We start from the raw sequence: 15,447 nt of genomic DNA, 5'->3' as shown, positions 1-15,447 counted from the left end.
CTCTAGTACTGATTAAGGCTTATTGCAAATAATAAAAGTTGTGTGTCTTGTAACCAAAACCTGAATAGTCAAAGGTGGGGTACAAATCCAGTATTGGGATTAAATATTCTCTACAACTCCTTTTCTTAGATGTTCCCTTTCTGGTGATGCCTTCCCCAATCTTTATAGCTAAAATTGTAAAAGCCATCCCTATCTGTGATGGCTAGTTTTAATTGTCAGTTTGACCCAATCTAGAATCACCACAGAAAGTTTCGATGAGAAATTATCCAGACTAAGTTGGCTTATGGGTATATCTGTGCGGAATTTCTTAATTGAGTTGATTGAGATAGAGAGACCCACCCAAAGTGACAGCGCCATTTCCTAAAATGTATTCTGAGTGTATAAATGGACTGAGTTGAGCATTAATTTGTAGCTCTCTGCTCTTGACTGTGGATTTAATGTGTCTATCTGCTTCATATCTATGCCACTCTGACTCTCCTACAGTTATGGATGATAACCTAAAGTGTAAGCTAAATAGATCCTTTCTTCCTTAAGTTGCTTTTTTTCAGGTTGTCATTTTTGGTTTTGGTTTGTTTTTTCACTTTGCATCCCACTCAGTGCCTCCCTCCCAGTCACCCCCTCCACAATCCTTCCTTTCACCCCCTCCCCGTCCCCTCTAAGAGAGTGGGGAACCCCCTGGGTATCCCCCACAAACATTTCAGGGTGTTTTATCACAGCAATAGGAAAGGAAACTAAGACACCCTCCTTCCTCTCTGAATACATAAGATACATGCTCTGTTTGCTGTTTTAATATATCAGCACCTACACTTCCTGAAGGCAGCAGTGACTGCACCTTATTCCCTGTGGAATTCCAGTACAACTGCAACAATGCCTGTCACATTAGAGGTGTTTGATTGTTATTTGTTAAATTAATAGATACATAAACCTTAATTTGAAATGTAAGTCTCCAGGGTGTCGGCCAAAGTGACCCTCAGCAGCTTCGCTCACTAGATTTAGATCACAGAGCGATGCTGCAGACTGTGCAGAGTGCAGCGTGTGTGCACTATAGAACCTAACTACGTTTTAATGGATACAATTAATTTAGAGTAAGATTTAAATTAGATACTATTCTGTATACTTCTGGTTTGTTCTCCCTCCCTCCCACTGATGCCCAATTTACAGAAATAATACTGGCTAACTATTCTAAAGTATTAAATAATGTTTATCCTAGTATTTAACTTCTTACTACAGATCTCACAAACCCTTACTTACAGTGAGATTAGCATAGGTACTAGTTTAAATGATGATAGAAGCAGTCAAAGTAAATAGCTTTAGCTCTACTTGTATAAGTAGGAATCAGTTTCAAACAAAGCATATTGTATAATATTAATGTAAAGTCAAAATAGGACAATCCAGAGTTGGTGGCTTACATACTCAGATGTCCATTTTATTGCCTTGAAATATGTGTCTAAAGCATCTTTGGTATGTGCTTAACCCACAGGGTTTATGTATACTTTAAATATGTTTATTGTAATGTGCTCTGACATCACATTTAATCCTGATATTTAGAATACCTTGTATTTGAAGATCAGCATGTCAGTTCTATTTCTATCTATCCCTGCAGTGCATTTCTAGGTCCTAAAGACCTTTTCCCATATAAGGAATACAAAGACAAGTTTGGAAAGTCAAACAAACGGAAAGGATTTAATGAAGGATTATGGGAAATTGAAAATAATCCAGGAGTGAAATTTACTGGGTACCAGGTAATAGTTTGCATCACAGTCTCTTGTTGTGTCTCATTCTTTGCTTTTAACTCTTATGCACCTGTGTAAAGTGTCCTTCATGTTAGTACTAACCTTCCATTCATTTGAGGTCAGAGTTCTTCTTTGATTAAGTACCAGCTCTTGCCAAAAAGAGCCTGAGTTAAGTGGACATTTAAAAAATTGCCTTTGGCGGCCACTTGAATCATTAATTGAATCTGGATTACACATGCTGCTAAGGTTAGCTTCAGTATCTTGGCTTCAGGCAACACTCCTACCTCAGCCTCCCTGACAGCTGAAATTAGATATATGTGCTGCTGTGCTTGGCTCCATAGTCCTTTATTTTGAAAATATGAAAAGTAGGCCAACGTCTTTGAAATTAAAACATAGGGTTTTTTTTTTTCCAGTTTGTGTTCCTGCTCTTTTTTAAAAAAAAAAAAAAAATGTAATTGGCTAATTTTTTTTCCTTAGACAATTCAGCAACAGAGCTCTTCAGAAACTGAGGGAGAAGGTGGAAATACTGCAGATGCAAGCAGTGAGGAAGAAGGCGATAGAGTAGAAGATGGAAAAGGCAAAAGAAAGAATGAAAAAGGAGGCTCAAAACGGAAAAAGTCCTACACGTCCAAGGTCACTGAAACCCTCCTACTGTTAACGTGTCCTGCATAAGCACTGAGATTTTCAGATTGGGTGGGAGGTTAGCTCTTTGGCAAAGTATTTGCTTAGAACATGTCATTCAACACTCTTCGCCCTCCACCCCAACACATACACTACAAACTTTAGAGGGAGTGGTATACCAGAGAGAAAGCCAAAACCCCCCGAGGTAATGAGGGGTCACTACAGACTCCTCAAGGTGGACTTGCCCTGAAAATACCACATACTTTGTTGAAGGAGGAGGGCTAAGCATATAGGCTGAGCCAGACACTGAATGGAACTGGTTGTGCAGGAATGAGGAAATTCAACTCCATGAAAAAGGAGAGAGAGACAGTAACAAGTTAATAAATAAATGTAAATTGTGAAAGGGGTTCTGAAGGAAATGAATGAGGTCAAGAAAACACGTACTAGAAACATGGTCAGACCTTTCTGTAAAGGCACAGCTTATGCTAAAGACTTGAAAGAGGGTGAAGGAGAAGAGCTATGTGCAATAGAGGGAGAGGAATGGGGCCAGCAACCTGAGAAGGCAACGGTCTCACATGCGCCTGAACAAAGGGCAGGCATGCCCAGATCCCAGGGACAGAGACAGGCAAATGCTTCAGGGCAGACTTGTAAGCTGTATCAATGCCACACAGAGCAGACTTGTAAGCTGTATCAATGAGTTTGGAATTTAGTCCAAATGTAGCAGCAGTGACATCGTGATTTACAAAAGAAAAGACTACATCTGTTGAACAGTATTTCAGATATGCAATCAAAAAAAACCTATGATATTTGTGAAAATTGTTTGTCCTGTAGACACTAAAAGCAAGATAAAGGACTCCTTAAAGACCTTAGGTTCAAGATTCAGTAGTCTATCACATGATTGAATACTTGAAGAAATTACTTCTGTTTAGATTCTTATATTTAATGGCTAGATATATTTAGAAATCATCTAAGAAAACAAGTACCAAGAGCTTCTCAGACTATTAAATTTTTATTTTGACAGCCTTTTAAATCCACGTTACTAACATACAGGTAAAATTGTATGCATTTCCTATATTCCTAATTGTGTTATTCTCTGTGTACCTTATTGATTACAAACATGATGGCTGGGGCTGGAGAGATTGTTCAAGTGGTAAAGTGTTTCCTGCACAAGCGTGGGGACCAAGTTTAAATAACCTAGCACCCACCTAAAATCCCAGCTCACACGGCTATAATTCCTAAGCTGGGTGGGTAGGTGAAACAAGATGATCCCTGGAAAAGTCTTGCTGGTCAGCTCAATCAGAAAACTCCAGATTCATTGAGAGACCCCATCTAAAAATATAAGGTAGATTCAGGCCCTTTGAGGATATCTATGTTCTGGTAGATAGCACCACACCAGTGAAAATACAGGCTAAATGGACACAGTGGGCATTAAGTTAAAGAAAAACAAAGCACAGGCACATGCAGTTAGTTGGAGGGGAGCAGTGGGAGAGGTAGAGAAGGAGTTGAACACACATGTGCACACACACATTAAGCAAGCAAACAAACATGATTGCTTTTGATGGAGGTAGAGTATACAGTTGGAAAAAAAATCCCTCTACCACTGTTTCTTCCATTGCATTTATTTTTAGACTGCATTTCATTTAGCATTTTGGGTTTCACTTAAACATCCATTTGAGTTATTTTTATTTAATTGATTGCCTGCTGAGCTTCTCTGGAATGTGTTTGCAACCCTAGATTATGTAAAAGCTACATAAGGTTTGTAGACTTTTAACAATGAATATGTGACCTTTAAATGTCATTATTTCATTGCATGTTTCAAAGATCAACAGTACCAAGACTCGTAGTTAGGATGGAGTTAACACTTTACAGCAATGAAGGTGAGGGCTAAAGTTTATCTGTTTAGATGATTGTTTAATTTTAATTGAATAAGATTACTATTTATATTTAATTTCATCTTTCACAATCACTTCAGAACTGTTTAAGTTTTTGCTGTTGGTGTTTTTGCACAATGCTAGGCAAATACTCTTCCACCTGAGATACAGCCCAACCCAGAATTTTAACTTTTTTATAACATTTGTGTATTAAAGTGAAGTAAGGGTTGGTTTTTTTTGTTGTTGGTTTTGGTTTTTGTCTTTTTTTTTTTTTTCCTTGTAGAAGGATAATCTCTGTAATCCAGACTAGCCTTGAACTCATGGTAGTCTTGCCTCAAACTCCTAAATGATGTGATTTCTGGTATGGGCCCAGAAGCCAGTCAGAACTCTAGCTTTTTACTGTCAGTATCACATAGGGGATCTCATGTGTATGAGAATCCTGTGAGATGCTGTTGCCATGCCTTAAGGCCCAGCACTGCTAATTCAGACTTTTAGGACAGGACAGGGAATCTAGTTTCTAAGTCCACTGACATGGGAATAGCACTTGGAGAAACTATTTCCTGGTACTTTTTCTGGATTCCCACTGCATTCTTTTTATTGAATGTGTTAAATCTCTTAAATTTGAGTAGTCTCCCTTTGCACTTAAAAAACTAGTAGTCAATAAACCTCTGCAACATTCCAGTTAGGTAAGAGATTATCTCACACCTCCTCTGTTTACCTAATTTCATTTACCTGTGAGGGAAAAAACTTCAATAATCAAAAAGCCAAAGTACAACAGATCTGAAGAAAATTATATATCTTTTAAGTAAAGGTATAGCTGATTTATATTAAGCACTAGCAGATACTGAAAAATATTGATTAAAAGTATTTGTATAAAATCAAAGTAAATCTTGTACCATTTAAGAAATTATAACTTCATCTTAATAACAATTTGTATGCAAATGATTATAGTTAAGGCTTATCAAATTCTTAAAACAAATAACTACTAAAGATTCTAAAAGAGTAAGAATTTTAGTTAACAAAGTAACAATTAGACATAAAACCAGCTCAGAACTACACTAATAAAATAGATGATAAACACCAGTTCCAAGCAAATGATAGGAATTATGATCTGAAGAGATTTACAAAGTTAGTTTGGCAGCTAGACTTCCTGCTAAGATACTAAATATTGTTACCTATTAGTGGAAGCACAACAATGCCCTACTTCCCATTGGTATTGAAACTTGGTGTTTGTATAATGTCAAGTGCTGAGAAGCTTAAACACCCTGCACCAGATACTGTTAGGCTAAGAGTGGCAGATCAGAACTGTTATCTGAAGATTACTAGATAATGCAGTTAGCACATTTCAACTGTTACATGATAGTTACTAAAATGAAAAAGTTACCTTTATATTGTTATATGGAATTTTTAACTGACGATGCTCCAAACTTTGTTAATAAATCTTTTTTTTAATCTAAAAGCTGAAAGTAATAACATTTTAAACTAGCATGCTTAGTGCAGTTTGTAGTTTTAGTTGAGTAAAATAGAAGCAATGTAATATCTTCTGTCATGTAACTGGATGATCTTTCTGTTTGTATTTTACATTTATTTATGTATTTTAAGTTTATTTATTTAAATGTATGTGTGTCACCTGCATATACGAATGTACAATACATGTATGTATTGCCTGAAGAGACCAGCTATGGATCCCCTGTAACTGGAGACACAAATAGTTATGAGCCATCATGTTGGTGCTGGGAACTGAACCCAGGTTCTCTACAAGTAAGTTCTTTTAACCACTGAGCCATCTCTTCAGCCCATCTCTGCATTGAACAACAACAACCCCTCAATGAGCTGGTTATGTAGATAAAGGCTGGAGAGGTGGCTTAGAAGTTAAAAGCACTTCTTGTAGAGGACCAGAGTTGGATTCTCATTACTCACATCAGGCTACTCACAACTGCTTACACACACACCTGCACACACACACATGCACAAACAAAATAATGTAATTTTTAAAATCTGATTGTATGAGGGGGCTCAAATTTAATAATTCATTTCTGGGAGGCCAAAAAAATGATTTGGTTGAGTCCATTTGCCTTAGCTTTTGTTTGCAAAGTATTTGAAGATTAATTTCTTTTAAATTTCCCTCTCCCCTTTTTACTTCTTTCCCTAGAGAAATGGTTGCATGTAGTTCCCGTTGGTCTCCATTATATAGGTTGCCCTTGAACTTGTGATCCTCCTTCCTCTGTCTCCTGAGTACTGGGGTTACAGACATGCACCCTCATGCCCAGGATATTTAATGCTAGAGAATCAAAGCAGAGTGTTCTGCATGCTAGGCAAGCACTACTCACTGAGCTATAATCTCAGCCCTCAAAACTTCTTAAGAGAAAAATGAATTTGACAGATGAAAAGGCAAAAAATGTTAATTATGCATTAAAAATGCATTAGAACAAACTGTCTAGCTTTTCTACCTAGTGGTCCTTCACACAAGCCATTAGTCATTGTTTATATGCTTGGAATTAAACTCATTTTTGACTTAAAACAAAAAACCACTTGAGATCAGTCATCACAATGACTCAGTGGGTGAAGTCACTTGCTAGCAAGCCTGATGACCTCAGGTAGACTTGGGAACCACTTGATTGGAGGACAGAGTTAGCTCCCACAGGTTATTCTCACTTCCACACATGCCATGGCAGGTGCATATACCCACAAATACATACTCATACACAGTAAATAAGTGTAGTTATAAAAAGTCAGGGCTGGAGAAAGATGCCTCAGTGGTTAAGAGCACTGACTACTCTTCCAGAGGTCCTGAGTTCAATTCCCAGCAACCACATGGTGGCTCACAATCATCTGTAATGGAATCTGATGTCTTCTTCTGGTGTGTCTGAAAATGACAGCCTAAGTGTACTCATATACATTAAATAAATAAATAAATAAATCCTTAAAAATCCAAAAAAGTCTTTTAAAAGGAAATGTTAGAAAATCCTACATTTCATTATTATAAATAAGACGTAAAATTGGAGGCATCTTTTTTCTAACTTTAGTACTGTTCTGCCCAGAGACTTTTGCTGCAAGCTATAGTTTGATTTCAAATGCAAGATGACAAAGAAAATAGACTATTTTACCAGTATAGCCTTAGTGTTTAATTGCCCATAAAGATTAACTTGTTTGTGTTGTGCTGATACAAAAGCTTTGTCTAGGTTTCTTTCTGTGTATATCCTTAGCCAAACTGCTTCAAGAAGTATTCTGCCCTGAATCTCATGTGTTGCCTTGGAACATTCACCTCACTTCTCTGGACCTTGGCTTCTATTACTATGATGTGACAGAGAAGGACATGATGACTTTCTAATGTCTCCTGAGGTAGTAGGTACTCCCCCAGTTGTGGGTATCTGTGTAGTCTAGTTTTTAGTAGCACACTTCTTAGAAAAGTTCAGGAGTTGTTGAGCCCACATCTGCTTCCTTTCTAGCTAGTTAGTAGAAGCCCAGTGAAGTAAAATGACTTGTCCACCATTACCTAGCCCAGCCTTGGCACACTGCCTGTGTTTTCTATACCTGCTGTGTCAAGCCACACAGACTACATGCCAACAGCTCCTTGTGCACCTCTATATTTACATTTGTGCGTTTGGAGCTCTACTTTTGACTCTAATTTTTAACTTGTCTAAATGTTTAGAAGTCTTCTAAACAATCCCGGAAATCTCCAGGAGATGAAGATGATAAAGACTGCAAGGAAGAGGAGAACAGAAGCAGCTCTGAGGGTGGAGACGCTGGCAATGACACGAGAAACACGACTTCAGACTTGCAGAAAGCCGGTGAAGGGGTGAGGATGTGCTGATGATTTCCTTATCTTCTGTTGGCCTCTTAGAAGACATTTCACTGTGGAATCAGTGTCCATGGCTTAGCCTTTGTAACCATTCAGCTTGTTAAATCCATTCACAAAGCCTGAATGAGTGGTCAGATGTTTAGAATCGGAAGACAAAAGAGAGCCAGGTGGAAGGTATACTGTCTTGGAAAATTCAAGCTCTGAATATTATTTTTTCAAACTATGTTAGTAACTATAGAGTATTTTAAAGTAGGTTGCAAATTACTGATAGTATGAAATTTAAAGGTTCTGTTTCTTTTATCACAGTCAATGGCATATCTAAAATAGAATATGTAAATGAAGTATCCTTAATATAAATATAAAGGATTAATTAATAAGGCAGCTATATTTCTTTACCTTATGCTATTCCCCAATAGCCACACAGAAGAAATAAGATTTATTCAAAACTGCATTTCAGTAGCTGAGCAATTAAATGATTACCTTTACCTCTGTGCTGATCTGGCTCCTCCCAGCCCCATCCCATGGCACTTGCATATTATTATTGATCTGTCTCTTCAGACCCCTTCTTCATGGCTCCGATTCCTCCATCCTGCTCTGATCTCCTTTCCCCATATCTATCTACCTCTACCTCTACCTCTCCCCCTCCCATTCCCTTCCCCCTCCATCTCTCTCTCTTTCTCCCTGCTGGCAGATGCCCCACCCTATTCTCTATTCTGCCCAGACATTGGGTGATCATCATTTATTGACAAGGCAGAAAATAAATGGTAAGAACCGTTTACACAAACTTGGTATAAGCATTACAGTGCCATGTCCACGTTGAAACAAAATATGAGGGCAGAGAAATCAGCACTTGAATAACAAGGGTAAACCTTATACAGTGCACAAAACATTATGGATGCCTACAAGAATAAAAGTGTTCAAGCTATATTTGAGTACTGATATTTAAAATACCCATAGAAACAGATTTACTTATCTTGACTCTTGTTAACGTCTGTTAACTTTGGCATTTACAGGCAGGTCCGCATTCATAAAGTGTAATAAAGGTCATTTGTGCACATAGGCATTTCCCATAGCATTTCTTAGTGTACTCTCCTTCAGATAATGACCCCTGAAGGCTGAGCACTTGAGCGGAGAGTGCTGGCCTAAGGATTGACTCTTGCACTACAGTGATTGAATGAATAGACGAGTGGTGACTTGTTACTGCACTAAGCTGATTGTGTGTCTGTTCTTACCTGTTCATATCAACCCTGTGCCTCTCAGCTTTTTCCTCCTTCATCTTAGCTATCCATCATTACTCTTGAAGTATGGCTTTAATTGTTGTGTTACTCCTGTCGGGTTAGCCTTCTTCAACTTCCTCCTCCTACCTCCTCAGTTTTTGAGACAGGGTCTTGCTGTACAACTCTGTCTGCCTAACTAGGTAGCTCAGGCTGGTTGAAAGTTCATGGCCCCCATGCTTCACTTTCTGGAGTGCTGGGTCTGCAGGGTTTGGCCTGTGTCCTTGCAGCATTTGGTATCATTAGACAGTTTGTTTTGACTTCTCTTACCAGCCACCATTCTCTTCTGCTTCCCCTCAGGCTCCCAGAGCTCTCCTTCTATCTGTGTACACTTTCTTAAAAGTTCCATTCTGTCTTATCAACATTGTTCAATTTGGCTTGCTAATGAGTATTTTTTTAATGATGGTATTTACTCACTACTGTGCTTTTAAGGTTTATTCATTTGATCAATTTTTTTTAAAAGTTATTTCTTGGGGTGGAGCCTGTCACAGCTTGCAAAGGTCCATGTATGGAGGTCCCAGGACAACTTTTAAGAAGCTATACTCTTCACATCAGTCCTGGGGATCCAGCTCAGGCCTTGGACTTAGCAGAAAGTGCCATCTTGCCAGGCCTTATTCAGTTTTCAGTGTTTCAGTTTATATGATGTATATAATGCTATATTAATATGCACAGTTTATTCACTCTACTATTAATGGGTATCTAGCCTATTTCCCGCTTTGGACAGTATTGCTTACAGCTTATAGCAATACTGTCTCCTAGTGCACATGCTCAAGTTCTTTAGGTACGTAACTAGAACTGACAGTGCTGACGTACAAATTCCTGGCTTTCAGCCGTATCTAGTTACTTTATGGAGGAGTTGGCCAGTTTATGCTCAACAGCATATTAAAGCCCCTGTGGTTAAGTTGGTGTTGTCTGACTTTTGTTTTTGGCACTATGTTGGTGTAAAATAGTCGTTAAGGCATGAGTGTGTGATGCAGTCTGATCAGGGATGAGGTCAAGGCTTGTGGTCGTTCTACTTTGTTTCTATCAACCAGCCATGTTTCTTCTTCATGATACACATTTCCAGGGTTTTTGCCCATTTTCCCATTAGACATTCTTCTTACTGGCTTATAGGACTTCACTTACTCTGTAGGATACTCTTTTGAGTTTATGTCTTATCTCTTCACTTTCTTTTGCTTTTTAAAAACACCCAGTTTGTTAACTTTATTATACTCAGCTGTTCACTTTTCTTTCCGTGGTTAGCAGTTTCTGTCTTTAAGCATAACCATGTCAGCTGTCTTTGAGATTGTGTTACACATCATAAGTGTAACACACTGTGTTCTCCTGGGTCTCCTTGGTCAATTACCCACCTACCCTAAATTTAGTAGCTTTCTAAAGAGTCATGATACTTCATAAAGCTAATGGCCTGATGTTAAACTTACTCTAAGTACTTCATAGTCATGAGCTGGGTAGAATGTCAAAGGGCCTCTGTGTTCTTGATGCACAGATCTCTAAAATGGTTCGATATATGATTTATCAAAATGAAAAGTTAATGGCACCATGACCTTTAGAAAGCAGAGATGCATGAGATGAGTGCATATCATGAGGGGGTATTAGGACAGAAGTTCAGGTCCGTGGGTGCTTGGAAGATGAGCTTACAAAAACTTGTGTGATTGATTGTTTTCCAAGGAAACAAGGTCATGGCTTGAGGGAATGCAGGAAAAAGTGCTGAAGTTTCACAAGAAAGAGCGAGTTTTTAAACAGTTTCTTAGAAGAGTGGGAGAGTGAATGAACTTGGGGACTGTGGTGATTGTTGAGGCTCTTGGGGCTAGTGGGCATGCGTCTGAAGGAAGCAGTGGAAAGGGCTGAACTTTGCTCCAGGTAGAATTCATTGTATAGGCACAGAGAGGGCAGAGATCTCGTTCAATTCATCTTGAGTATGGAAAAAAAAAAGTTGAGGCCAAGGAGGTACGGGGGTGGGGGGTGGGGGTGCCTATAAAGTCCAAAATATGTGAAGTAATTGAATTAGTGTTCAGTTTCTACAGTTTCTCATACATTGTAGATACTAATCCTCTGGGAGATGTAAAGTTGGCAAAGGTTGTTCCCCTGGCACACGATAGGTCCTCTCTCCACCTCCTTCATCTTTTTCCTTTAACTTAACAGGAACTTTTTTAATCTTGTATGAGCCCATTTATCAATCCTTGATGTTATTTCTTATGCCGATGAAGTTTAGAAAGCCCTTGCCTATGCTTATGTCTTAAAATATTTTGCCTATGTTTTTCTTCACTTTTTTTAGGTAAAAAAAATTATTGAGAATTTCATAGATATGTGTAAGGTGTTTTTGATCAAATATTGATTCTTCCAGTCCATAAGCATGGGAACCCTTCTGTCTCCTGCTTTCCAATCTGTTTTTCAGCATCTTCAGGTTTCATCGTGAAGATCTTCAACCTCCTTGGTTAGACTTATTCCTGGGCATTTTACCTTCTTTTACAAATGAGATGGTTTTCTCTGGTTCTCAGTGTATAGCAAGTGTTCTGTTGTCTGTATGTGGTCTTTGTCTCTTGCTCCTTTGTTTATGTGGTCTGAGGATTCTCTGGTGAAACTTTGAGGACCATCTGCTGCATGTGAGGTTGACTTCTTTATTTTCCATCTCCAGCCCTTTTAGTTCTTGTATATAGGAGTGTCTTAAAAGTCATTGCATTAAGAACTTGTCTAGTTTCCTTTTGTTGCCGTGACAAAACACTGACCAAAAGCACCTTGAGGAGGAGAGGGTTTATTTGGCTTACATTTCAGGTCACAGTCTGTTATTGAGGGATGCCAGGGCAGGAACTCAAGCAAGGCAGGAGCTTGAAGAGGAAATCACAGTGGAATGTGGTTTGTTGGCTTACTCATTGGCTTTCCCACTGGTTTGTAGTCAGCTAGCTTCCTTAGATAACCCGGGACCGCCTGCCTAGGGATGGCGCTGACCACAGCGTGCTGGGCTGTCTAGGTTGTGTCAGATTGACAGCTGATGTTAACAAGGACAGGATCTGAACTTTTGTTTTGGTTCAGTAAAGTCTCTTAGACTACTTAACACTAAGTAGTTTTTACTTGTTTGCAAATCCTGGTTTACTACTTCTTCACACTGCTTCTTTGTTGTACTTTACTGCATCTTGTAGTAATGTATTTTATTACATTTTAATCATGTTTCTAAATATCACCATCTTTTTAGAAGTCTTTAAATGTCAAGAAACTGTCACATGGAGGACTTAAAATTATAGTTTTCACTTAATCAAACTTTATCACTGGCAACAAATACCGTAGTTTTTTTCTTATGAATTAGTAAGTCACTTTATTTTTTTTATGAAGTGCCCAATACTAAAATTTTTATTAGTGTATAACTACACAGATTCATGAGGAAGTTTTCATACACACACACACACACACACACATACACACACACACACCTTTATTATATTTATCTAGGAGGCCTGGTCCTTGTCCACTCCCACCTCCTGCTTAGCTCTTTCCTGTTTCCAACCTAGAATGTATATATATAGAGAGAGAACAGCCTTATCTGTTTTTCTAAGTCTTGTTTATGTGTTAACACAGTGATCTGTAGTTCTAATAATTTTTCTTCAAACACCATAGTTTCTTTTGACTGAGTAAAGTGAGTGTGTGTGTGTGTGTGTGTGTGTGTGTGTCTGTCTGTCTGTCTGTCTGTCTGTCTGTGTGTGTCATGTTTTCTTTATCCTTTCATAGGCATCCAGCCTGATTCCATAACTGGGCTATTATTGTAAGTGTCACAATAAACATGGGTGTACATGTACCTTACTGAATGGTGCCTTTGGTTCTTGTATATACCTATTCAGGATTAGTACTCATGAGCTGTAATCATTCTGTTCTACTGATTGTTCTTTAAAACTTGTATGTCTGTCTGTGCATATGTATGTCAGAGAGCAACATTGAAAATCCTCTATCATTGTCCACTTAAAAAAAGAAGACAGTTTCTCAGTAAACCTGATGCTCACGGATTTTGCTAGGCTGACTGGCTAGTGCCTCCGCCATGTCTGTTTTCCTCTTACAAGTCCTGGCATTACCAATATATACCGCTATACCCAGCTTTCCATAGGTGCTAGGGATCCGAACTCAGGTCCTCATGCTTGAGCAGCAAGCACTGTGCTCGCAGAGCCGTGTTCCCAGCCCTTACTTTCAGTCTTTTGGGGACCTCCGTACAGATAATAACAGCTATGCTAATCTGTTTCCCCAACAGTGTGTTAGGCTTCATTTGTCACCTGTGTCCTCCCCAGCATTTGATGTTTGTTTTCTTGATGATAGATTCCTGCTGGCATGAGATGGACTCTTACTGTAATTTTGATTTGCATCTCACTGTTCAGCTCACCAAACATCCAAATCATAATACCAATTTTTTTCATATAAAAATGGCATATATATATATATATATAATCTTTTTGGCTTCTTCCTGCCGTATTTTGGGTATCCACTAACTTTGCTGTCCCCTAAAGCCTCTTTCACTGTCTCTCATTAAAATACCTCAAGGTAGACTCTGATGGGATCCTCCAGATGTCATCCTCCAACATAGCCATGCAAGGCTCAAAAGGAGACCACAGAACATGACCACCACATTGGCTTTTAGGTCAAGGAAGCATCAAGCCTAGCAGATACCCAGAGTTCTTTGTCCAGTCTGTAGACACGATTATGAATTAAAAATGACTACATATAAGCACAGTAGTTATAGTAGACAGTTAAAAGTCATAAACTCTACAATTGCTCCACAGCATCCATTTGACAGCGCCTTATTTAAAACAGAGCTGTGCTCTTATGGTGGTCACATTGCTGCTACCATCTCTTCAGTGCATGGACAGTACTCGGAGACTACTGTTGGATCTGCTGTAAACTATTCTTTAATATGAATTGAGCTGTTAAATGAATTTTCTGCTGCAGCAAACAAAGAATTTATTGCCTTTCACGTAATATTAATAAAATACACTTTTAAAGGTTTCTTTGATTAACAAATTTTCATTATTTGGGTATCTTCCTCCCAAGGGAAGAGTCCTCCAAAGTATCTGTGAGTATAATCATATGTTCAGTGTTTCACTTACTGATGAGTCAGTTACCAGGCCTTACAGTTTAAGTTCAAAGGTTGTAGATATGCCTTTAAAGGTCTAAAAAGCCCTAATCTTGTTTGGAGTAGGGACAGAGAAATTTAAATTTTCTGTTCTGTGGAAATGGTAAGCTTGATACCTTTTCTTCTTGTGAAGGTCAAAACATCTACCCATATGTGTGTTGACTGAGTTATTTATGAGATAACTCAAGCTGCTTTAGGGGGAAAATATTTGGGGCCTGAGTTCCCTTTTTTGTTCATCTCATGAGAACTGGAAGTGGTTAATATATTTAGGTTAATGACACAGAAAACAAAAATAACATCTCTTTGGGGAAATATAACTTGACACAATTTAAAGTGAAATCTAAATTTAAATGTAATTCTTGGGTCTATAAGATGGCTCAGTGGATAAAGTGACTTGCCACCAAGCCTGATGACTTGAGTCTTGATCACAGAATCCACATGGTAGGAGAGAACTTACTCCAGCAAGTTGTGATCTGACCTTAGTACGTGTACTCTATCATGTGCGTGTGTACACACACACACATCTTAAAAGGATAAACTATAAAAATTAAGATTTTAATTATTTTACAAAGCAGAAATATATATTATCTTTGTCACATGTATGCCATATAAGTTTTTTTTTTAAAAAAGAAATCTGGACTTTCTTTGTTTCTTCTGTTTTTTTTCCTCCAAAGGAGTGAAATCAGAGACTTAGACATGCTGATGTTAACTTTATACTTGGCTAGGCCATGTGTACCACAAGTAACTAAGTTGCAAATCCTATGAGGGACAGTCTGAGTGTGTCCAAATGGGTTCAGCGTTACACTGCTCACCTCTATTGAGACAATCCAGTTGTATGGCACAGATGAGCTCCATCTTAGCTTGGTGGACAGATACCAGCAGTACACACCTCCCTGAGTGGTGCAGCATGTGCCACTGCCATAGCTTCCTCCATTGGAGAGTAGACAAAGGTACTCTTTAGGGTTTGGTTTGGTTTTTAACAGAATACTAACAATAGCATGTAACTTTTTAGTTGATAAAAAGCAAAGCTTCTGAAACT

The 15,447-nt window shown here is 38.5% G+C and overlaps 1 protein-coding gene across 3 annotated transcripts in view; it reads left to right on the top strand.

Moving 5' to 3' along the window:
• Hdgfl3 (HDGF like 3) overlaps positions 1 to 15,447 on the top strand; it is a 59,725-nt gene that overhangs the window by 39,369 nt on the left and 4,909 nt on the right. The window contains exons 3-6 of one of the 3 annotated variants that reach the window (XR_013111333.1): positions 1,604 to 1,742; positions 2,211 to 3,404; positions 4,176 to 4,231; positions 7,878 to 8,024. Coding sequence is in view for 1 of the 3 variants with exons in the window: in XM_034496529.2 (XP_034352420.1) it covers positions 1,604 to 1,742; positions 2,211 to 2,366; positions 7,878 to 8,024 (442 nt within the window). In the remaining 2 variants the exon portion in view is untranslated. Of the gene's footprint in view, positions 1 to 1,603; positions 1,743 to 2,210; positions 4,232 to 7,877; positions 8,025 to 15,447 lie in introns of all 3 variants that reach the window. The other 2 variants (XR_013111329.1, XM_034496529.2) reach the window with 2 other exon arrangements.

This window comes from Arvicanthis niloticus, chromosome 1 (genome assembly GCF_011762505.2).
Source record: "Arvicanthis niloticus isolate mArvNil1 chromosome 1, mArvNil1.pat.X, whole genome shotgun sequence".
NCBI lineage: Eukaryota > Metazoa > Chordata > Mammalia > Rodentia > Muridae > Arvicanthis > Arvicanthis niloticus.
Note: the sequence above shows the minus strand (reverse complement) of the source record. Positions and strands in the feature narration are given on the sequence as shown.